This window comes from Ursus americanus, chromosome 9 (assembly GCF_024610735.1).
Source record: "Ursus americanus isolate L20-20 chromosome 9, mUrsAme1.1.p, whole genome shotgun sequence".
In the NCBI taxonomy this organism is placed as follows: Eukaryota; Metazoa; Chordata; class Mammalia; order Carnivora; family Ursidae; genus Ursus; species Ursus americanus.
The window spans coordinates 978,646-1,002,484 of record NC_142135.1 but is presented as its reverse complement, the minus strand read 5'-3'; the positions used below and the strand labels follow the sequence as shown (position 1 = coordinate 1,002,484).

The 23,839-nt window shown below is 61.1% G+C and overlaps 1 protein-coding gene across 1 annotated transcript; it reads left to right on the top strand.

The window, feature by feature from the left end:
- Positions 1 to 143: 143 nt before the first annotated feature.
- Positions 144 to 23,815, top strand: IQANK1 (IQ motif and ankyrin repeat containing 1). Its single transcript, XM_087864521.1, has 12 exons — positions 144 to 220; positions 1,663 to 1,751; positions 5,148 to 5,237; positions 5,410 to 5,412; positions 20,879 to 21,261; positions 21,332 to 21,523; positions 21,594 to 21,719; positions 22,174 to 22,455; positions 22,592 to 22,684; positions 22,881 to 23,176; positions 23,252 to 23,386; positions 23,449 to 23,815. Exons 2-12 carry the CDS (start codon positions 1,667 to 1,669, stop codon positions 23,750 to 23,752), a joined length of 1,989 nt encoding a protein of 662 aa, XP_087720647.1. The 5' UTR covers positions 144 to 220; positions 1,663 to 1,666; the 3' UTR covers positions 23,753 to 23,815.
- Positions 23,816 to 23,839: the final 24 nt, after the last annotated feature.

Here is a 23,839-nt window from a genome sequence, read left to right as displayed (position 1 = left end):
CCCCGGCCGCCGCCGCCGCCGCCGCCGAGGCCCCGCCTCCCGGGGCCCGCCGCCCCCGGCGCCCATCCGCTCGCCGAAGCTCAAGGTCCCTATGCCTGACCCCTGACCCTCGCCCCGGAAGTCGAGGTGACTCGGAAGTTCCGGCTCAGTCGCTAGGAAACGGGTCAGCCCGACGTCGGGGGCGGGACTTCTCGCCCGGCCGGCGAGTTGGGGGAGGCAGGTGAGGCAGGTGAGGTCGCGGGGGCGGCGTCGAGCCCGTGGCGGGCCAGGGCCTGGGGACCCCGCGAGCCCCGGGGACCCCCCGCCACACCCGGGCACCCCGTAAGCCGATGCCCTCACAGAGGACCCCCGACCTCTGCATACAATACTCACAAGTACCTGGGACCCCACTGACACACAGAGACACTGCACCCGTAGACCCCCTGCCCACACCTGGGACACAAGGGAGCGTCCCACACACCAGTCCCCTCCAGGCCAATACCCCCACGTAGATGGGACCCCACAGGCACATCAAGACACACACAAGGGCTGCCACACACACCTGCCTCCTTACACACCAACGCCTCCACATGTAGGGGACCCTACGTGCACAGCAGCCCCACACGCCTATCACCCAGACACACACCAACCCCACACACAAACAGGGAAGCCCACAGTCGCTGACCCCCCAGCACAGGATTCCACGAGCACCAGGCCCCTCCCCCACAGAACCATGCCCATGTACATGACCCCTCACGAACTCGGAGAGTCCTTCACGATGCCCTGCTAGCATCGTTCCACGTGGACAGGGGACCCTGTAAGCACACTCTGACCCCCCCAAGAAGTCCTCAGTCCCCCCGAAACACTTCAGATCCTTGCTCAGAACCTCAGTTCCCCACTGGATCCCACTTAGGGCCTACCCTGCGGTCTACCATGTGTCCAAGCCAAGTCCCCTGCCCAAGGCTTCTCCCTCCCCAGTCCATGCTGGAGAACTCTTCCTGTCAGTCTCTGGTCCCCTTCCTCCTTGTCCCTCTTGCCACATGATCCCATCTTCTAGGTTTCCAGGGTTGCTTTCTGTTTTGTTAATTCCTCCCCGAAACGCTCTGAGACACCCCACCAGCAGAAGGTGGTGGGCACACAGGCAAGGGATCACACCGGGGCCCAGGCCATGCTGCCGTGCCGCACCTGTGCAGTGGGGGAGGCAGGGGGACCCAGCCCAACCTGGGCCAAGGGAGGCCTCTCAGGGGAAATAAACTTTGGGGTCAGCCGCCTGGACTAGGGAGAAAGGCATTGCTTCCAGGCCCTGACAACAACGCGCGTCAAGGCTGGAACAAGAGAAGGTTGGGGGCACAGAAGTGTGGGTGTTTTGGGTGGGCTGTGGGCAGTGGGGAAGCGCGGCGGCTTCGGCAGAGCGGGGTGGCGCTGTGTATTAGGACGAAGCTTGTTCAGCTGGTAGCCCGGTGGTTCGGAGCAGCTAAGTAGGTACCAGACACCCAGCCCTGGGGGTCCTTGCAAGCATTCCCCCGGAAGCTGCTGGGCACACTTGGGCCAAAAAGCAGGAACAGGCAGGTGGGTCTGGAAGCTGGCAGGAAGCTGGGTGGGGGGTGGGGGAGGACATGAGGCTATCTGTCCACACAGGCCACTCTAAGCACACACCCCTTGACCTTTCCTACCTGCCCCCAGGAAAATGAGCAGCAAGAAAGGGGGGCCCAGAGCTGCATCAGGGAAGTGGCAGACATCCCTCCCTGGAGCCGAGCCAAGAGCTGTTGCTGGTAAGTGCGTCTGACCCCCAGAGCACCTCCACTCCAACACCGACTTGTGAGACCCTCGCTGCAGCTGCCAGGGGTGCTCTGAGAAGACCCTTCCCTCTGAGAGTGGCTTTCAGGGGATCTCTGAATCTTGAGGATTCAAGGCTCAGAAGTCCATTCCAGACCCTGACCCTGAGACCTGTGCCCTGGGCGGGGACCAGGGGCAGTGCTGGGAGGAGCATAGCGTTAGAACACATGGAGATGGAGTGCAGGCCCATGTGGACTGAACACAGGTTCTGAGACAGAGCTCACTCAGAATGCATGTTGGGGGTTCTCAGGCCCTATGTGTGTGGTCCACTCTGACCCTCTGTTCCACCTGGGCCATCCCCTTGCTTTTCTCTGCCTGCGGCTGCTCTCTCAGGCCACCCTCTCCATAGCCACTCCCAGAGTGAATGGTGACAGCTCGCCCTTGGTTCAGTCCTGCTGTGGGTCAGGAAGGGCACCTCCTCTCATTCCTACCCCCACCCATTGTCCTTCCCTTCTCTGAGTCCCACTTCTTCTCTGTCGTGGCACTCAGGAGTTCTCTGTGAAGCTGTCAACACCTTCCAGGCTGCAGTTCTGGGTCCTTCCAGCACCCAGGCCTGCGCCGGGGTCTGTGTTGGCTAACGGAGCACCCAGCTTGTTCCCCAGATGCAGCCCCTCTGCTTGGAGGGGGGCTGACCCAAGTCCCTGGACCTCAGAGGGCTCGCAGATCACGCGCCCAGCTGGGGTGACGGTGACTACTCTTCCATGCCAAGCCGGGGTTAGACCCGGTTTGGTTTCCCAAAATAGCCCCAGCGGCGTCTGAGGAAGCAGCCTTTCTGGAATGAGGATGATGGTCCCAGGGCCGCATGTTTCTTCTGTGATCTCAAGCCCTGGGAACACAGACTGCAATAAACAGTGGAGACGGGGTGGGTGGCCAGGAAGCCTGCCGGGAAGCCCTGTTGGGGGTGTGGGGGGGTGGGCACGATCCTCACTTCTGCTGCCTGCTGACTGTCCACCTAGGCCCTTGCTGCAGCCCTCCCCCTACACACCCCAAACACTGCCCTGGACAGCTCCAGCAGCTCCCTGCCCTGGCCCACCTGGCCAGGATGCTTGGGTCCTTTGTAGGAATACCTCTGCCTCAATTTTCCTGAACAAATATCCTTTCTGGGCACTCTCTACCCTCCAAACACTGGGCCAGCCTGGGAGGGCTTGCTGTCACATGGTCACCCTGTGCGGTGTGAAAATGGACCCACAGTTATCCCACAGCCACCCTGGCCTCAGCACATGGTCCAGCAGGTATCCGTAGGTTGCTTGCATGGCTACCACACCCCCACAGACTGTGCGGAGCCTCCCCCACCCCCTTACCTGGCCTTGGGTCTGCAGCACCTCAAGGCCCTCGCTCCGGAGTTGCTCCAGTGCCATGGCCAGCTCCAGCCCCTCCACGCGCACCCAGGCCTGCTCCTCCTGTAGCTGCTGCAGCCACAGCTGCTCCTCCTGCCACAGCTGCTCCCTCCACAGCTGCTCCTCCTGCCACAGCTGCATCTGCAGCTGGACCTGCTGCCGCCGGTCCTCCAGCAGCCGCTGCTCCTGGGCCAGGCACAGCTGGACCTCGTGGAGCCTCAGCAGCTCGGGACCCAGGCCCGGTGTGAGGCCCCCTGCCCCACAGCCTTCCATGTCCGCAGGGGGGACTAACACCAGCTCGGACCCCAGAGCAGTGGCTTGCACTGGCCCCTCGGCTGCTTGTGGCTGCTCTGGCTTGGCCACCCTGGGGTGTCCCTGGGCAGCTGGCTTGTTGCTGGTCACGTGCTCTGCAGGGGCCACCCCCACCTTGTCCTGAGGGCCCCCTGCGGCGGGGGGCGGGGGCTCGGCCTCAGGGCCCTGCTGACCCAAGGCCTGCTGTGCCTTGCCGGCCCTCCTGCCTCGGGGTTTTCGAGCCCGACTTCGTTTCCCCGACATGGCCCCGATCCGGCGCCTTTTACCAGGTGTCAGCTCCCTGGGGGCCCTGGCTCATCGCTGGCCAGCCGTGATCAGGCGGGCACAGCGGGCATCCCTGGGAGGCCACAGTGGGCCCTCTGCTCCTGCCCTGCCCCTCGGCTGGTGCCTGTGGCGCAGCCGCTCCGGGCCCCGGTGCTGCCTGTGGGCCTCACGGGCCCCACTCGTTGGGCTGGGCCACGCTGGGGAGTTTATAGGGACTCGGCGGCGTGGTGGCTCACCCAGGCGCGAGGGCTGACTAACGTGCTGACACAGGGCGCAGGACTTTACAGGCCACGGGCCTCGTTGGCCAGACTGGGAGGGAGACCGAGAAACTGGAGGAGGTGACTCTCGGCAACCAGATCGCCAGCTGTGTATAGCAACGAGTCCGGTCCTGCCCTGGGCGGGCCGCAGCGCCTCCTCCCCCGCCCCCGCCCTGCCCCTGGTCCGGGGCAACTCACCAGCCCACGGGCCCAGCAGCGGCATCCCAATCACACCATCCAGAGACCCTCACTGGCCACAACAATCCCAACCCAGCTAGCCTGGGAGCCCCCCAGCCAGCACACTCCTCTGAGCCGCACAGGGGCCCAGGCTTGCCTGGGGTGCTCTGTGGAGAGGACCAAACCGTTCGCCCAGCCTGGTGGCCTCCTGCCGGGGGCTGGTGGAAGAGACGGGGCCTGAGACCCAGATGGCATTTTGTGGACTGAGATGGGGCAGCAAGGAACAGTCCAGCCTGCTCTAGAGTGGGGCAGGGGCTCTCCATGCCTCCTGGTTGGGGGTCCACCTGCCCTGCCCACAGAAATAAAGGCTTTGGTGGGAGGGGGGGGTGCAGGGCCGGCCCCAGTGCTGGCGTCCCTGGGCTTCCTGTTGGGAGGAGGCCCCAGACAGCCTCCTCCCCAGCGTTTCCCCAGCCTGGGGCCGCTGACTCACACCCACGCCCAGGGCCCCATCCCAGCCAGCTCTGCCACACTGGCTTGACTGGTTTGCCCAGCACAGCCCTGCTGAGAGCACCCTCCTCTCCTCCCACTCAGCCCTGTCCCTGAAGCTTCAGGGGGTGGTCGACAGCAGGCCACCACCGGGGAGCGCAGGCGGACACACAGGGATACGGGCCAGGACGGCGGGCCGCGTTAGGGGTGGGGCAGAGCAGCGGCAGGTCCTCCCACCGGGGACTTGGCCACACCTGCGTTCGCTAGAGCTGGGGCTTCAGCGCCCAGGGGTAGGGGCTGTCCCGCCGGCTGGGCTCACCGGCGCCCCCGCGCGGCACCCCAAGGGGCGACGCCGGACTGCCGTGGAGGACACGCCCCGGGTGCGCGCTCCGTAACAGCTAAGAAGCACCTGTCCTCCCTGTAGCCCAGAAACGCCTCCCGAGGGTGATGGGAAGGGGTGGCCCCACGCCTCCACCGCACTGACCGCCCCCTCCCCCAGGGAAGCCGGGAGAGACCCGCCAGCCGCCGAGGAAGACCGCCCGGCCGGCCAAGCAGCCCGCGGCCCCTGAGTGCCCAGAGGCCCCCGCAGGTGAGAGCCTGCGCGCCCCGCGTCCGCTCGGGGCGGGCGGGGATGGGCAGGCCTGGGGGTATGCTGGCAGGAAGGGGGCTGCCCCGGACCGGGACTCGCATGGTGTGCGTGCATGGGCATGTGCGCGTGCACGCGCGCGGGTGCTCGCGGAGCCGCGCGGCCCTCCCCGGAGCAGGTGGAGCGAACCCAGGCCCTCTCTGACGGCTGCAGCTCCGTGCTTTCCCGGAGAGGGCTGGGAGGGGTTGGTCCGGTGCCCGCCTCCCAGGGGCGCGGCCTGTCCGGGAGTCCCTCTCCTTCGCGCCTTTAACTCGCCGTGGTCGTAGGGGGCCTTCCCCCTCCCGCTGCGTCCCTCCGGTCGTCAGCGGGGCGCTGGCGGGCGTCCTGGGGACTGGAGAGGGGGTGCCACCTTGGTGTCCCACCGTGCCTCTCCCACCCACTCTTGGGAGCCTGTGCCCAGGGCCTCTGTCGCAGGTGGTGGTCGTCCTTTATTTATGTATTTGTTTATTGGGGGGGGGCAAGGGGAGGGAGAGAGAGAGCGAGCCGGGAGCCCAAGGTGGGGCCTGATCTCACAACCCTGAGATCATGACCTGAGCCAAAATCGAGAGTGGGTAGCTTACAGACTGAGCCCCCCAGGCTCCCCAAGCTGTCTTCTCCGGCTGGCGTCCTCCACTGTGGTCTGGACACTGACCTCCAGAGCCCTGTCTTTAGCAAACCATCGTCCTGTGCCCTGAATCCATATTCCGCTGCAACCCCCAGCCCTGTCCTGGGTGTCTTCACACTCACCAGCACGTCCAAGTGCAAACCCTTCATCCCCTTCCTCTCCACTGCACCCTGGTGATCATGTGCCCAAGCCCTCATGCCCACAGAGAGGTCTTTGTGTTCTCTCTCTCCCTCCTCCCCGCCCCTCCCACCCTGGCCTTGGTCTTTTCACCTCCAGACTCCCATTTTACTTCTGGCCTGTCCCCCACAGAGTGGCTGGTCTCAACCCTCACACAAGCTTGGTCTTGTGTGGGTGGTGCTGGCCTTGCCCCAGGATAAACTCCCAGCACCCCACCCACACGCTGCCAGCCAGGACAAGGAGCCTGACCTTGTCCCGAGGACAGGGGTGGACCACAGATGGTTTGTAAAGTCCTGCCCACGGGTTTTAGAAAAGTTATCTACACACGATGTATTAATCGTGGTTCTGGATTATGCATAGTAGGACTCATTCTCTGCAATTTTTTTTTTAAGATTTTATTTATTTATTTGACGGAGAGAGAGACAGCCAGCGAGAGAGGGAACACAAGCAGGGGGAGTGGGAGAGGAAGAAGCAGGCTCCCAGCGGAGGAGCCTGATGTGGGGCTCGATCCCAGGACCCCGGGATCACGCCCTGAGCCGAAGGCAGACGCTTAATGACTGAGCCACCCAGGCGCCCCTGATTCTCTGCAATTTAAGCAGAAATGGAATGTGCTGGAAGGATATTCAGTAGGTGGAGATTTGGTCTGGGAAAGAGGCAGACGTGAGAGGGAGTGCAGGGCACAGGCCAGGCCCCAGATGAGTCTGAGCGGGAAGTCCCATCTGTCACTAGAAGCCAGTGCTGGCTGTACCCTCAACTGCAGCTCCGCCAGGAACCGTCTCGACCTGTGCCCGTGGCCTGCCGTTACTCCCGGGAAGAAGCCGTCCACACTTAGGTCACCCTCTCATTGTTGGGGAAGGAGGGACAGAATCTGTCCCCAGGCCCCTTTTTCAGTTTCTGTACTGGACAGGGGGCTCCCACCGAATTCCTCAGAACAGCACCCGAGCTGATGAGGTGGGAGTCCCAAGTCCTGTCCTGAGGACAGCAGGCCCGTCCTCTCTTCTCTAAGGCCAGCTGTTCTGGGCCGTGGCATGAGGCTAGACAGGCCCCACTGCCCTGCCTCTTTCTGCTGCGAGGTGGGGGCTCAGACTGTGCATTCGGGGTTAGTAGGTCTGTGCAGATGGCAGCGTGAACAGCCAAGCCAGTAGGAGTCTCCCCGTAGGAACCCACGTCAGCCAAAATAAAGGGTGTGGGCCTCGCATGGAAGGGGTCCAGTAGGACGGCTGCATTCGGGCCTGGACACCCAGAGGATGAAGACGTGTGTGGGCCCCACCCCGCTGCCATGGCCACGTGGCTTGTAAGCCCTGGGAACAAGTCTTTGTGTCCATTTGCTGACCCAGAGCCTTCTTTGCAGTGGAGACACTGGCCAGCATCACACGGGTACACCGTTCTCACACTCTGGGTTTATTCTGAGAAGTCCGTTCAAAGGGCGTCTCCCCCAGTCTCCTCGCCAATGCCTGCGTTTCTGACAACGGGTCCAAAGCATCAGCCGGAGCCCAGGGGTCGGCACGAGAAGGTCACTGGGCAGTGTCTGATCTGGATCGGCCTTGATGAGAGCGGCTCGTGCTGTTGGGCCCCGGTGTCCCCAGCATCCCTGCCACCTCGGCCGCTCCGTGCACTGGCCTTCGCAGCAGCACTGGGTGGCCAGGGAGAGAGGCTGGCCGACATCCATAGGACACTTGTGACATACACCCGGGTGTCCGATGTCTCCTCTGCGGTGGACTCTCTCCGCGGCCGTCGCATTGAGAGGCAGAGCCAGCCCCACGCGCTGGCGCCCCGAGCCTGCTCCTGCCGCCTGCCCCGCGCATGCCTTTCCCAGCCCTGCCTGTCTCCGTGGTTCGCTTCCGGCTCCCGATGAACCAGCCAAGCCTTTCACCGTTGTCCTGGGGCCGGTTTTCTGTGCACCCCAGGCCACTCTTCGCATCCACAGGGAGCAGATGACCAGGTGCCCCTGGGCAATTGCCCGCACCGCTGCCCTGCAGGGTCCCCTGACGGAGGAGCTGTGATGTGGCAGCGGTCAGTTTGAGTTAGTGCCGCCGTGTGGACTCAGCTGTCCGCGCGTCCGCGTGTCCGTGCCGAGGCTTTCTCCACCACCTCTCGTCCCAGGAGGCCGTGGCTGTGGGCTGAGGAGAGGCATCGATACTACAGAAGAGAGGAGAGCGTGGCCCGGCTGTCTGCTTCATGTCTATCCTGCGATGGGTTCCCGCTGTGGCTGCCCAATGCCAGGAGTCCCCGGAGTGAGGACCGCAGGTTGTGATGGGCTCCCCTGACGCACGTGCTCTCGCCCCGATTGGACTCCCAGTCTCCACCAGGGCCTCGGAACCGCGTTCTGCCGTGACAGGCACAGCCTTACTCTAGAAGCGTGGAGTCCATGCCGCCCCGTCCCGTGGGGGCTCGCCAGGGGTTCCACAGGGCATCCTTCCCCCACAAATACCTGCGGGGACCATTAGCCTTCTGGGTCTCAGTAAATGGGGCGGGGCGGTATTCCCGGGTACGCCGAGCTGCTCTCAAGCCCTGGCGCGCTTGCCCACCGCTGGGCTGCTTTCTTGATGGAAGGAGGTACGAGGCACAACCACTTATTTTTGACCTTTCGATGTCCTAGCAAGTCCTCGATTTATGAACCCCGAAGGCTGCCCCGGGCTGGTGGTTTTGTCCCCCTCCATCCGGAAGTCTGAGGGCCCGCGTGACGGCAGGGAGATCTGGGCTCCTGGGTGAGCTTCCTGTGGCTGAGCAGCCCACACTCAGCAGTCTGCAGCAGCGCTTGTTCGTTCCCCTGCACATACGTGGGTTCAGAGTCTGACACGGGCCCAAGTGCTCACAGAAAAGGCCTTAGGAACTGCGACCCTTTCCAGAGGCTCTAGAGGGAAACCTGTGTCCTTGCCCTTCTCCGCCTGCTGGGGTGCTCCTGTCCCCTGGCTTGTGGCCCCACCGCCTCCAGGTCAGCACTGTTGCAACAGCTCCCTGCGGGCTCCTCTGCCCCTCTCCCACACTGAGGGACCCTTGTCATTACATTGGGTCTACCCGCATAGTCCAGGATGATCACCCTGTTCTAAGGTCACCTGATTAGCAGCCTTAATCCCCCCTGCATGTCACACAGCACATTCCCAGGCTCCAGGGCACACGACAAGGACATCTTTGGGGCGGCCCTTGGCCTCCCGCGGTCCCTATGAGCCGTAGTATTGCAGGAAGTCAGAGCATGGCCGTCCTCTTGAGAGAAGACGGTGAAGGTGTATTGCTGTCTTGGCCAGATGAGGGGGGTGAGGCTGTGGTCCGCGGCGAGGATGCGGAGGAAAGCGCCTGCCGGATCAACGGGTCTGTACCACCCACAGCACGGCGCCAGGGGCCGGCTCGGTCTGCTCCAGGGAAGACAGCGGTTCGCCACCTGTCCAAGTTCACCGTGGTCCGTCTTCTTCCACTATTCATTTGTTTTCTGCAAAGGCCAGACAGGTGAACTCCATGCAGATAGGATGGGAACCACTACTCCTGCTTTCCTCAGAACTGTTTGTCTGGTTTTTTTGTTTTTGTTTTTTTCAATTAAGGCTTTATTTTTTTAAGAGCAGTTTTAGGTTCCCTTCAATTGAGGGGAAGTGCAGAGCTTTCCCTCATACCCTCTACCGCGATCATGTACAATGTCCCCATCATCATCATCCCCACCAGAGTGGTGCATTCGTCACAGTCGATGGACCCACGCGGGCACACGTCATGAAGCCTCATCACCCAGCATCTAGTTGACCTCAGGACTCACTCCAGATGCCGGACCTTCTGTGGGTTTGGACAGACGTGGAACGACGTGTATCCACCAGCAGACCGTCGTACGGGGCAGTCTCACTGCCCTAGGCCCTCTGTGCTCTGACTGTCCCTCCCGCCTCCCAGCCCCTGCAACCACTCGTCGGTCTCCAGGGTTCTGCCTTTTCCAGAACGTCGGAGACTGGGAGTCACACACGGTGGAGCCTTTCCAGACTGGCTTCTCTCACTTCGCAACGTGTGTTTCAGGTTCCCCCGCGTCTTTCCACGGCTGAGAGCGCATTTCTATCTAACGCTGAAACATTCCGTGGTCCTCAGGGGCCGCGGTTCACGTATCTGTCCGCCTGCTGAGGGCGACTCGGCTGCTTCCAGGTGTTGGTGATTCTGAACAAAGCTGTTACATACATCCATGCACGGGTCTCGATGTGGGTGTAAGTTTTCAACTCTTTGGGGTAAATACCACGGGACGCGGTTGCTGGAACACGTGGCAAGAGCAAGTCTAATTTTGTGAGACATGTCCACGCTCTCCTCCAGAGTCTCTGCACCGTTCTGCTCTCCCGCCAGCCACGGGTGAGCGCTCCCGTCGCTCCGCGTCCTCACCAGCATCTGTGTCGTCGGCGCTCTGGATTTTGGCCATTCTAGCGGGCGTGTCATGGAATCTCGTTGTTTTAATTTGCATTTCCCTGATGACATACGATGTGGAGCATATTTTTTAAAAATTATGTTCCGTCAGCCACACACAGTACATCGTTAGTTTTCGATGTCGTGTTCCACGATTCACGAGTCACGTACAGCACCCAGTGCTCATCACCGCGCTGCCCTCCTCAATACCCGTCACCCTTTTACCCCCTCCCTCCACCCGGCGGAGCATCTTTTCTATGCTTATTTGCCAGCTGTCTATCTTGTTTGAGGAGGTGTCTATTAAGGTCTCCGGCGCAGTTTTTATCTGTGTTGTTTGTCTCCTCACTGTCGAGTGTCAGGAGCTCTTGGTATATTTTGGAAAACAGTCCTTTATCACATGCAGCTTTTGCAAATACTTTGTCCCAGGCTGTGACTTGTCTTCTCACTCTCTGACAGTGTCTTTCACAGAGCAAAAGCCCAGTGTATCAATTATTTCTTTCATGGATGGTGCCTTTGATATTGTATCTAAAAATCGTCACCATACTCAAGGTCACGTCGGTTTTCTCCTATGTCCTCTTCTAGGAGCTTTATAGTTTTGCGTTTACATTTAGGTCTATGATCCATTAAAAAAAATTTTTTTTATTTGACAGCGAGCGCGCAGAAGTGGAGAGAGGGACAGAAGGAGAGAATCTTCAGGGGCGCCTGGGTGGCGCAGTCGTTAAGCGTCTGCCTTTGGCCCAGGGCGTGATCCCGGCGTTATGGGATCGAGCCCCACATCAGGCTCCTCCGCTGTGAACCTGCTTCTTCCTCTCCCACTCCCCCTGCTTGTGTTCCCTCTCTCGCTGGCTGTCTCTCTCTGTCAAATAAATAAATTAAAAAAAAAAAAAGGAGAGAATCTTCAAGCTGACTGCCTGCTGAACAGAGAGCCCAACACAGGGCTCCATCCCATGACCCTGAGATCATGACCTGAGCTGAAACCAGGAGTCAGATGCTTAACTGACTGAGCCATGCAGGCGCCCCTGTGATCCAGTTTTTGAAAAATATTTCAGTTTTAAAGTAATATCTATAGCCAGCGTGGGGATCGAACCCACAACCCCAAGATCAAGAATTGCACAGTCCACTGACTGAGTCCCCCAGGTGCCCCTGGTCTGTGATCCATTCTGAGTTGATTTTTGTGAAGGCTGTAAGGTGTGTGCCCAGAGTCACTGTTGTTTTGTGTGGGTGACCCGTTGTGCCACCTCCGTTTGTTGAAGAGACTGTCTGTGCTCCGTTGTGTTTTCTTTGCTCCTTTGCAGAGACGAGCTGACTATATGTATGTGGGTCCCTCAAGTCTTCACGTTGCTGTGGAAATCTACAATTCCTCTAGGAAAGTACTGTTTCTCTCTTGTTCACTGTCTTAGTGGGTATGAGGAAGTTCCATGAGCTCCCGCTTGGCTCTTCCTGAGCGTCCTGACCGCCACTCTGGCTTGCTGCCCCTCAGGACACCAACACCATCTTGCAGCCACTTAACCTCTTCTCTTCTAGAATCTGGCCACCCCCCCCCCCCCCGGTGAGTTCTGCATTCACTCACAAGTGTCTTTCTTCTCGTTCTACGGTTCTACGAAGGGCGTCTTCTCTGACCCTTTGCAAGGACCCTAGTCAGGTGGAAGGTTTCCAGACTAACATTAACCATTTCCTGCCAAAAAAAAAAAAAGTTTTTTGGAAGCAGGCTATTTCTTCCTGGAGCCGATTTGCACTTCCCTGCTCAACCTGTTGTAACCCCTGACTCTGCTTACCTGCCTGGGTGCAGCGGGGGGTGATGGGGCCCCATCTCTCCAGGCGCCTAGCTCGGGTGAGGTCGTGACATGGTTCAGAAGGACCGCTCTCATTGTGGCAGAGAGCTAGCCGCATGGTCGCTGCTGAGGCGCGAGAACGTGTAGGCGGGAAAGAGGAAATCCCTTCTGCCCCATCCTGCCTTCCAACCCTCCTCCTGTGCCCCCTGTTGGCAGAACAGGGGAGGAAACTCTGGCTGCGGCCCCAGCACTGCAGAGCGGAACCGAGGAGGACGTGCTCCAGCCCTCGGGCTACGGCCTCCACACCGCCGTTCACACGCACGCGCCCTCGCAGAGCCTCTGCCTAACGCACTGCAACCTCTGGAGGAGTGAAGACGTTCTGAGGGTCCTTCCAGCAGTCCAGCATCACCTTCACATCCCTCCGGGAACCTGGATTTTCTGAAGCTTAAATACTAAATTGTAAAGTTTACCGGTATCAACAAGTCTTATGTAAAAAATGAGAGACGAAGGGGCGCCTGGGTGGCTCAGTCACTTAAGAGTCTGACTCCTGGTTTCAGCTCAGGTCCTGATCTCAGGGTGGTGGGATCGAGCCCCGTGTCAGACTCTGCGCTCGGTGGGGAGTCTGCTTGGGACTCTCTCCCTCTGCCCCTCCCTCCCGTGCCCTCTTTCTTTCTCTCTCCAAGAAAAATAAATAAAATCTTTTTTAAAAATTAGAGAATAGAGTAGAAAAAGATATCAGTTAATATCTACAAATGTATGTGACAAATAAGCAGGAAGTTGTGCACCTGCTACCCCCACTCTTGTCCCTGAGACCCATCGTGGCCGCGGCTGCTGCTCAGCACCCCTGCCCCTACCCCGTGCCCTTCGCCCTCAGCGAAGGTGGGCCTGGGTTCCCTGCCTGGAGGGTGTGAATCCTCGTGGGTTCTCACACTGCAGGGATACCCGGGTTCCAGACATCGCCCTCCTGGCCCCCGTGAGGACCAGGGAGCTGCCCCACGGGAGGTCAGAACCTGTCACTCCCGTTGGTGTAGAAATGCCCTTCTTTGTGTTTCAGACTCGTGCTCGGGCGGAGGCCTCCAACTGCGGTTCAGGCCATTCCTACGTCGCCCGGTGGAAGCATTCCCTGGGAGCCGAGCCCTCCCCCCGCAGAGGTGCGAGCCCTGGAGAGGAGGGACAGAAAGACCGCTGGGGGGTCGCTGGGGATGATGGGGGCAGAAGCCGCTCCTGCTTCTGCTTCCTGGTGGCCGGACACGTGTGTGTTGGCTGTGGCTGGAACAGCCACGTGTTGGTCCTCAGTTGCTGCTTCACGCGTCACAGTCTTGTGGCTCCAGGGTCCTCTCTCAGTCCTGCGGGTCAGGCGTCCAGGCACAGCCCACGTGGGTCTCTCTTGGGCTGCGGTCTCATCCCGGGGCTTGGCTGGGGAAGGGTTTGCTTCTTCGTGGGCCGTCGGGTGAGACCCTTGCTTTCTCTGGGCTGTCCTGCCACGTGGGTCTCTCCAGCGGGCGTCCTACAGTATCCAGTTTACACATTGAGGAGCTGAGGGAATGGCCACACGGGGTCCCGCAGAACTACCAGGCCTGGTCTGTGAGCTGGGGCCCGAATCCCACCGTCTCCTGCCCACTGGGGGATCAGCGTGGTGTCTGGGGCCCCAGTGCCTGTTCTCGGGAGTCGCTACTGCCCTTCCTCCAGGGACGGTCACCCGTGTCCATGCACAAGCTTGTTTGTGGGGCTCGGAGGCAGGTTTACTGTCCACACTGCGGCAGGCCGCTGGTTCCTCCCGACGGGACCCAGGCCTCCCGCTCAGCCCCAGGTGCTGATGTGGCTCCTTGTGATACTGTCTCTCACCGTGGATTACCGGCAGCTCGCTTCCTGTGGCAAGGAGCTCAGCCACAGCATCCGTATTCCATTGGTAAAGTAAGTGTTTTAACATTTCATCACTACACCAGAGATCGGATCCTTTGCAACTATTCAAACTTGTTAGGAGAAATTTTAAATGTCAACTTCATTTTTTTTTTAAGATTTTATTTATTTATTCGACAGAGAGACAGCCAGCGAGAGAGGGAACACAAGCAGGGGGAGTGGGAGAGGAAGAAGCAGGCTCACAGCGGAGGAGCCTGATGTGGGGCTCGATCCCATAACGCCAGGATCACGCCCTGAGCCGAAGGCAGACGCTTAACCGCTGTGCCCCCCAGGCGCCCCAATTGCATTCTTAGATGAGTTATGCAAGTTTGACGACTGGGTTCTAGACAACTGGATTATTTTTTTAAAGTTTATTGCACTGGGGCGCCTGGGTGGCTCAGTCGGTTGAGCATCCGACTCTTGATTTCAGCTCAGGTCGTGATCTCAGGGTCCTGGGATCGAGCCCCGTGTTGGGCTCCCCACTCGGCAGCGAGCCTGCTTCTCCCTCTGCCTCTGCCCCTCCCCCGCTTGTGCTCTCTGTCTCAAATAAATAAATATTTGTAAAAAGTAAAGTTTATTTATTGAAGTAATCTCTGCACCCCACGTGGGGCTGGAACCCATGACCCTGAGATCCAGAGCCGCACGTCCTTCCTCCCGACTGAGCCCAGTAGGTGCCCCTAGACAACTGGATCTTTCGAATCGCACCAAAGTAGCCACTTGTGGTGAATGTTTCCTGGGATGGAATCAACATATGGATCAGACCAAGAGCCGCGTGGCGTAACAGGTGCTCCGCGTCCCTTTGAGGAGAAACGGCCCGGGGACCACAGCTGGGATTCGAACCGCCTTCCGACTGAATTTGCAATAGTTCAGTCCCTCCAAAAACTACCCATTTTCGGCAGAAACAGAACTGAAGAAGTTAGTTCTCTCTGTCGGTCGACAGAGGCTCTTCTCTGCACTCCATTTTCTTTGATTCCCTCTTCTGATTGGAAGAGCGTGGCTCTTCCGCTTGGCCTTTCCTGCAGGAGCCTGGTGATGAGGGTCCCGAGAGCAGCGTTGGCTGCGTGCTTACTGTGCGCCACAGCCCGCTCTACGTATTTTGTGTTGATTAATCAGAAAACCAAGCCCAAGCCCAAATGCTGGGGAGCAGGTGGGGTGGTTTTCCCTATTTTGGGGGCTCACGTGGTTTCCTGACGCACAGTCACACCTGGATTTTGCGTTGTCTGCCTCAGTCTCGCGTCTGTACCATAAGAGATGGTTTTCACAAAGTCAAAAAAAGCCCCGCAGGCTTTGATCTGGGAATTTAGGGGTGTTTCGCGTGCCGCTGTCTTCCGGGGGCCCTGCAGCGGATCTGACCCTTTAGCAGCAAGAGCACAGGGAGAGAAGCACCCGCGGGGGTGGGGCTCCGCCAGCACAGGACAGACGCACGACACTAGACAGCACCCCCAAAATCCGGTGCCTTGTAACACTGTGAAGCCGTGACAGAAAGTCAGCCACTATCTCACCATCTGGAACAGGGCCGCGCGGACACGTGGCAGTCTGCTGTTTCCGTGTCCTGGTTCCTCCTGCAGCTGCGCCCGCATGGCTTTGGAGACGCCGCTCTGGCTCCTTGCGTCCCCTGCTCTGTCTCCTCCCGGTCACTGAGTGTGGGCCCCGGGGCTTACGGAGCCGGCGGCTTTCCCCTGAGGCACCAGGCGGATGTGGCACCAGCCCGTTCACTTTGTCCCACAGGAGGCTGAGTTCTCATTGCACGTGGCCCTCAAAGATCTTGTCAGTTGTGTCCTTTACTCTTTGATTTGAGAGAGTCGCGGCTTCCACCCAGGGGGTCCTTGAATTTCCCAACACGATTGCTTTTCCATTTTCCGTGCAAACAAGCCAGTTGTATTCTGAGCTCGTCTTTGTGAAGAAACTCGTGGAAAGCGGCCAGCATCTCTGATGCCTGCTGCGCACACCTTCTTGCCCCGCGTCCTAGAGCGACAGGCTCCCGAGATGCCCGCTCCGCCTGCGGTCTGGCCTGGAGGACGTCCTCCCGCCGCTCCGCATGCCGCCTGCAAGCGCCACCCCCTCCCTGCCGCAGCCCAGGCCCCGGTTTCCGCCCGGTGCTCGCAGTGGTGGCGCCCACCTCCTGCTACCAGATTCTGAGTCGGTCGGGAGAGCCCAGGCCTCCAAGTCACAAGTTTCTTGCTTTAAAATAACAAAAGCTTAGGGTTGCCTGGGTGGCGCCGTTGGTTAAGCATCAGGCTCGTGGTTTCGGGGTCATGGGATCGAGTGCTGCATTGGGCTCCTCGCTCTGTGGGGAGTCTGCTGGAGAGTCTCTCTCCCTCTCCCTCTGCCGGGCCCTCTCAAAATAAAGACATAAATCTAAAAAAATAAGAAAAGGTTATTTCCCTCTCGGGCTGTGCTGCCGGGCCGGGTCCGCGGACGAGCCCTCCCCTTCTCCAGGTGCCGCGCGGCTCTCCCGCGGGGCGTGGCCGGGACGGTCGCTTCCATGGGCTTTATTGTTTTTTGTGTGTTTTCTCCTCTGACACAGGGCTTGTTATAAAATGTATTTCAGAATTTCTAACTATATGGGTATCTAGTTAATTTTTCATTTCATCTTAAGCTTAATGCAGCTACATTCAGAAAGTGATCTGTGATTTCAAGTACGTGATGTCTGTTAAATGTGCTTTACGGCTCAGGTTTTGGTCAGTTTCGGTAAATCTTCCCTGTGCGCCCGGCGAGTCTGTGCCGCCCGCGGTGCCTGGCTTCGGCGCTCACCCTGCCCGCCGGGCGGCTGTGCCGGCCACACCGTGGCGGCTTCCGTGTCCTCATGGGCTTGCGGCGCTCTTTGTTCTGACAAGTACCAAGAGGCCTGCGCTGACCTTTCCCACTACGTGTTCAGATCCCTCGGTTTCTCTCCGCGGTGTTGATGTGTTTTGGAGCCGTGTCTCTGGACGGCAGCGGCCTGGCAAGAGCCCGGCTGTCTTGGCGGCGGCCGCCTCTCTTCTGCGCTGCTTCTCTTTAGTGCCAGCGAGGCTCACTGCCACCCGCAGTCGGGCGTCCTTTCTGTTTCCTGCTGCCCGGCGAGCGGGCCTACACTGAGCAACCAAAGGCCGCACAGTCCTGTGGGACCCGGGCCGCCCCGTCTCGGGCACCTGCAGTGGCGATCTGGACGCTGGCCAGGGCCGCAGTCGCGTCTGGAGGCTCGCGTGGGAGGCGCGCACCGCAGGGTCTCTCGGGTCATTGGCGGGTTCGTGTCTCGCGGTTGCAGGCCTGGCTCCTGGCTCTTGGTTGGCCCCGGGCCGCTGTACGGCCAGTCAGTCTGCGTCAGCCCGGGAAGCGCCATCGCCGTGGCCGTGCTGGTGCGGCTAGAAGCAAGTCACGGGCGTCGCCTGTGCTGCGGGAGAGGGCGCCACCTCGCGCTCTGTCCGCCACGACGTTTCTACGGCAAGCAGCTCTCGGCCTCCTGCCCTGGAGTTTTCAAGTCTAGCGTGACTGCCCGCCGTCCTGACATCGCACGGACTTCCGCACTCTTCACCACCCCTACCCTCTTCCCACGTACGTGCTCTTACTCTGTGTGTGTTTGAGCTCTCGTGCGTCTGTGCGGCTCTCTCTGTGGGACCTCAGCCCTGTCCGCACCTGCGCACCAGGCTCGGCGGCTCTCTCCCGCCAGCAGCGAGCCTCCTGTCCCTTCCGCAAGCGAGGCTGGCTGCCAGGCCCCTCTGGGTTCTGTTTGCCCGAAGGTGTGTTTATCTCACCTTAAATTTTTAAAAAGATTTTATTTATTTATTTGAGAGAGCGAGAGCACGTACGACCGGGGGAAGAGGTGGAGGGAGAAGCAGACTCCCCGCTGAGCAGGGAGCCCAACACGGGGCTCCATCTCATCACCCTGAGATCATGACCTGAGCTGAAACCAAGACGTGGATGCTGTACCGGCTGAGCCCCCGAGGTGCCCCTTCCTTTAACTCACGTGAAGACTTTTCCTGCTCTGCTGGGTTTTTAGCAGTGTTACCCGGCTGTGCTTTGGGGGGTGTGTGCGTTTCCCTGCTTGTTTTCATACTTGCCCCACTTGGAATTCATAGCCCATGTCAACGCTGTCACTTGATGTCTGTTGGTTTTGAAAAGTTTTCTTTAGGTGTTGCTCCCTCCTCCCTGCCCTTTCCGTTTGCAACTCGAGTGACCTGGGCATCAGACCTTCCCTCTCGTCTCTGCGCCTCGAGCCCGGCCGTGTCCATTCGCATCGCGCTCCAGCTCACAGGTTCTGTGTGCGGCCGTGTCCGTTACGCCGTGAGGCTTGCCCGTCGGACTCCCAGTTTCAGGTTTTGTATTTTACATTCTCACACTTCCATTGGGTTCTTTATTATTGTTTCCAGCTCTCTGCCCAGACTTTTTAATCTGTCTTTCAATTCCCTGAACATGTCAATGGAAGTCCGCGTTCCGGAGCCGCTCGTCGGCTCTGTCTGGGTCTACTTCTGTTGTTTACCATTTTCTTCGTTTTTCAGCCATATTGTGTTTCCTCATTTGCCTGATTATCTTTCGGGTGCCGCACATTGTATGTTAAACATTTTGGAGGGGCGCCTGGTGACTCAGCCGGTGAAGCAGCCCCGCGTCAGGCTCCGCGCTCAGTGTGGAGTCTGCTGGGGACTCTCTCTCTTCCTCTCCCTCTGCACCCCTCCCCCAACTCGTGCATACGCTCTCTCAAAAAAAATTTTTTTTGAGATACGCCCGAGTTCTGGATGACGTTCTTCTCCTCCAGAGAGGATTTATTTTGTCTTTGTCGGGCGTCAAGGCGAGGGGGACCTCCAGATCGCCTTGAGCCCATCAAGGACTCAGTGATTTGCAGCTGGGCCTTCCTTTCCCACGAGGGTTCTTCATTTTCCAAAGAATGGAGTTCTTCAGGATTTCTACCCAATAGGGCTGCCAGATAACATACAGGGCACTCATTTAAATGTGAATTTCAGATAAACAACAAATCCTTTTTTTTTTCCGTGCACATCTCCAAAATTGTGTTTTGTGTTGTTATTAGCTCACGCTGGCAAGCCCAAACCCAAAGCTTTACTGAGCGCTCCGCATCACACACAGGTCTTGTCTGCTTGGTGCTGTGGTCGGCCCCGGCCTCGCCTCCCTCCCGTGGGTGCTGCCAGGTGAAGCCCCCCGCCCCCGGCTGGGACCGCCCGCCCGTGTCGCCGACCGCCTTTGCACGCCCAGGTCATAGTGGCGTCACTCTGGGAGAACACGTACGGAATCTTCTCCAGCTATTGCTTCCCTTCAGAATCCCGTACGCTCTGATTCGGGAGAGCCCGACTTGCTTGCTTTTCTAGCTGGGACCTTGAGGAGCTTTTCTTGTTTTTTTTTTTTTTAAGGTGCAACAACCTGGTTAGGATGTGAGCGATGCTAGTGGTTTTGATTCCTGGCATATTTTTTGTCACTCTTAAGATTTATTTCAGGAATTTTTTATGTATTTCATCTGTATTTTCCCCATTGCTAGTCTCTGCGTCCCAGAGACACGAATTATTCTCGCGTCCCTGTCCCCCCTTCTGCTGCGTCTCCGCTCACTTCACCCATGGTCACCACCCCCACTTCCCGCCACACCGCCACTGGCCTGCGGGACTGAGCGTCCCTTCCCTCTGTCTCTGCGCCTGCGCCAGTGCCATCCTGCCGCCTTAGCCTGGTCTCTGACCCCTTGTCTCACTGAGTCCCTCTGGGGCTCCTCCGTGGCTTGTGGTGTTTTCAGAGAGCGGGCTTCGTGGCCTGTGTCCCTGGGGCCACCACACGGTCACCACGCTGTCCCCTGCAGTCTGTCTCGCCTGCCCTGGCTGTTTCTTTTCCCGCTGAGCGTGGTTAGCGCTGTGATGCCCGGAGAACTCCACAAGCCCGCGGAGCAGTTAGGAACGTTCCGGAGCCCACCAGTGCACCAGCATTAGACTTGAAAAGCCCCGTGGGGTGTGACTGCCATCAGTGCCCTGTTTCCGAGAAAGGGACATGGAGGCCCAGAGAGGTAACTGACCCGACCTCAGGTGGGCAGAGAGCCCGCAGGGCCAGGTGCAGACCCTTGTCCGGTGCAGGCGGGGTCCGAGGCTTGGCGTCCTGCTCAGACCTTCTGCTGTGGCTGCTGTGCAGGGGGCAGCTGTGCAGGGAGACGACACCCTGGGCTCCCTCTCCCGAGTCCCAGTGGGCTGGTGGGTTGGGACCCCTGCTTCAGCCTGGCCAGCCCAGCCTGCACACATGAGTGCCTGAATGCTGAGGGGGGCCCCCTGGCTTTCAGGGGGAGGGGTCCTGGGGGGGGTGCACGGGACTTCTCTGCTGGAGGCCACCTTCCTCCCCATCCCTCAGGCTCCCTGCTAGCTCCTCCAGCGGGTCCGCAGCTGGGGATTCCCGGGGTCCCAGCTGTGTCTGGGCTGGGGAGGGTCAGGAGGCCTGGGCCCTCCGTCCGCTCTCGGTTCCGTTCTCCTACCTCCTCCCCTGCTCTCCGCCAGTGGATTAATGCAGTGTGGCCTCATTTGCAGATATTAAAGATTTTAGGTTTAAGCAATCTTTGCACCCAACGTGGGGCTCGAACTTACAACCCTCAGATCAAGGGTCGCAGGCGCCACCGACTGAGCCCGCGCGGTGCCCCAGCCTTTGTGGATTTTAGAACATTTCTGGCCTTAGGTTGGGTGGAAAGCCCTGTGCGGGCTCCGCTCGCCGTGTGGACCTGGAGATCCGGTGCGCCTGGTGCGGGAGGCCCCGGGGGCTGCTGGACGGCAGCTCGGAGAGGACCGGGACCCCAGAGCCCCTCTCCCCCCACCCCGCAGGGCCAGCTGCGGAGGACCGAGCGGCCACTGTCCTCCAGTGCGCCTTCCGGCGGCTCCGGGCCAGGAAGGAGCTGGCCCGCCGTCAGCGGGAGCAGCAGGACTACCAGCGGCAAATGGAGCAGCTGCAGAGGGAGGTGAGGCTGGCTGCGCGGCCGTGGGGGCGCCAGGACCCGCGCACTCGGGCCGGGGAGGGTCTCCCTCGCCCGGTCTGCCCGCAGGCCTTCGTGGCCCTGGTGCGGAGGGAGCAGGAGGCGGCGCGGCGGCGGCGGGAGGCGGCGGAGGAGGCCGAGCGGCGGCGGCGAGAGGAGCGGCAGCGCGGGGCCCGGCTGCGGGAGGCGGCCTTCGACGGCGACGTGGGCGAGATCCAGGCCGTCCTGCGGGAGGTGAGCGGCGGCGGCGGCGGGCGGCCCGGGGCCCGTGAGCTCACGGCGCTCACGGCGGGCCTGCGCGCAGGCGGACGAGCTGCTGACCCGCGAGGGCGTGGGCCACGACGAGGCGGGGGCGGCGCGGCGGCGGCGGCGGCGCGTGGCGCTGGTGGACAGCGAGGACTGCAGCGGCAACACGCCGCTGTCGGAGGCGGCGGCCGGCGGGCAGCCCCTGGCCATCCAGCTGCTGGCCGAGCAGGGCGCCAGCCCCAACAGCAAGGTGGGCGTCGGGCCGGGGCGGGGGGCGCCGGCCGCCCCCAAGGAGCCTGGCTCAGGAGCCCCTCGCGCAGGGCGCCTTCGGCCGGACGCCGCTGTACCGAGCGGCCTTCGGGGGGCACCTGGAAGCCGTGGAGGTGCTGCTGAAGCTCGGAGCTGACCCCCGGGTGTACGCAGAAGACGGCAGCACCCCGGAGCAGGTGTGTGCGTGAGCGTGGCCGGGAGCACCCCCTCCCCTGCGACGGCGGGCCCCTTACCACTCCTGGAGGGGTGGGGAGGCTTGGGCTGCGGGGGCTGGCTGTGCCCTGCAGGTGCAGACGGCCAGGGAAGGGGAGGGCCGACTGGGACCGGGGTGTGCAAACAGGGCAGTGGACACCTGCCGGGGGCCTGAGGGACTGGCCAGTCGGGGTGGAGAGGAGGGGATCCCGGAAACGGATGTGGAGACCGTTTGGTCTTGGTAGGGAGAGGCCCAGAGGACCCTTGGGTGTCTCGTTTTGGGGGGCAGCTGCAGCAGGATGGTCAAGGTTTTGGGGCCGTGTTTCAGCCCGTTGGCGCCTTTTTTCCGTAACACGGGATAGCAACAGAGCCTCCTCCCAGGTTAGCAGAGCATGGAACCCACGCTCTGAGCTCCTCGCCAGTGCCGTCGGTCCCTAGGTGGCCTCCTTGGACGCTGTGGCTACTGTGCTGCGGTCATGGGATCTGAGCCTCACGGAGGCCATGCTCCAGAACATGGAGGCCGAGCAGCAGCGCCGGGCCCAGGAGGCTGAGCGTCATGAGGAGGCAGAGGCCAAGCGGTGCGGCCGGGGGGAAGGTGGGTGGGGTGGGGGGTGGCACGGAGGGCCTCTGATGACCGGGCCACTCCCCCCCCCCCCCCGCCCCAGAGTGAACCTCAAAGTACAACAGCTGGCGAAGGCACAGCAGCAGCGGCAAGCACAGGTGAGCCGCCCCCTGGCTGCCGGGGAGCCGAGGCTCCTGGGGGATGGGTGGTGCGGACAGGCAGGGAGGCGCCCTCAGCGGGGTGGAGCTGGTCCGGAGGACACCAGGCCAGCCCCACCCGGGCCCTCACGCCCAGCTGCAGCAGGCCTACTGCGAGCTCAACCAGAGGGTCACGGAGCACGAGGAGTGCGAACGGAGGTGCCCGGGCCAGGCTGAGCTCACCCTACAGGTGGGGTTTCTCCCTCTCACGCCTGGACTTGCAGGGCCTGCGTCCCCCTCCCGAGCGTGGGTGTCACCTTCCAGTAGCAGCCTCTTGGCAGAGTGGAATGGGGACCGCTATCCCCTCCTTAGTTGTCTGGACCACTCCACAAAGAGGGAGTACAGCCTCGCTCTGAACAGAGCACGGGGCCCCTCCTCTCCTGTAGGCCGTCAAGGACGCAGAGGCCCAAGTGGACAGACTGCGGCTGGAGGCCCAGGAGGCCGAGGAAACGCTGGCCATGGCCAGGCTGGAGCTGCGGGAGCAGAGCCAGGAGGGTGGGCGGGGCTGGGGGGCAGGGGGACTAGGCCCAGGGAGGGGTCGGGCACCGGGTCCTGCCGTCGGTGCCCGCCCCACTCACGCCCTCGCAGGGGAAGAGGAGGTGCCAGGGCTCAAGTGCCGGGTCGCTGAGCTGCACGACGTACTAATGAAGGACGTGGGCGACCGCATCCGTGCCGATGGCCGGTGGGTGGTCACGGCTGGGTGGGACGGTGGGAAGAGGATTTGGGTGAGCGGCAGTGACCCGGTGGCCACTCCCAGGTGGCCTCTTGTCATCGACCCTTCGGGCCTGGCGGCCACCTTCCTGCGTTACCAGGACAGCAACTACGTGGACGCCGCGAACCCTGCCCACCTGCGGCCAGAGAGGATCCGGCTGGCGCTGCTGGGGGCGCTCAGGTAAGTCGGGGGAGGGCGGGGCCCCCTCCCCCGGGCACCTCACCCACCGGGCCACCCCGCAGGTATGGGAAGCCGCTGGTGTTTGACCTGCGTGAGGCAGACCTGTTCCCCGTGGTGTGGCAGCAGCTGGAGGCCGTGCGGCCAGGGCTGGCCCAGGAGCTGCTGAGCCAGGAGCTCCTGGAGCAGGAGCGGTACCTGTCGCTGCTGCGACCTGCCGACGGGCCCGAGTACAACCCCTCGCGGTTCCAGGCGGCGCGCCTGCGACACTTCCGTGTCGTCTTCGTCACCGAGGCCCCGTGGCCACCCACGGAGCAGCTGCGGGTGTTGCTCCCCATTCGGGTGCTGCTCCCCAGCGGGGGCCTGTAGGGCCGGGCGGTGGGGGTCCGGCTGGAGGGCACGGGTTTGCAGGCAGAGCGTGGAGCGGGGGAGGGGCCCCTGGGTAAGACGGGTGCA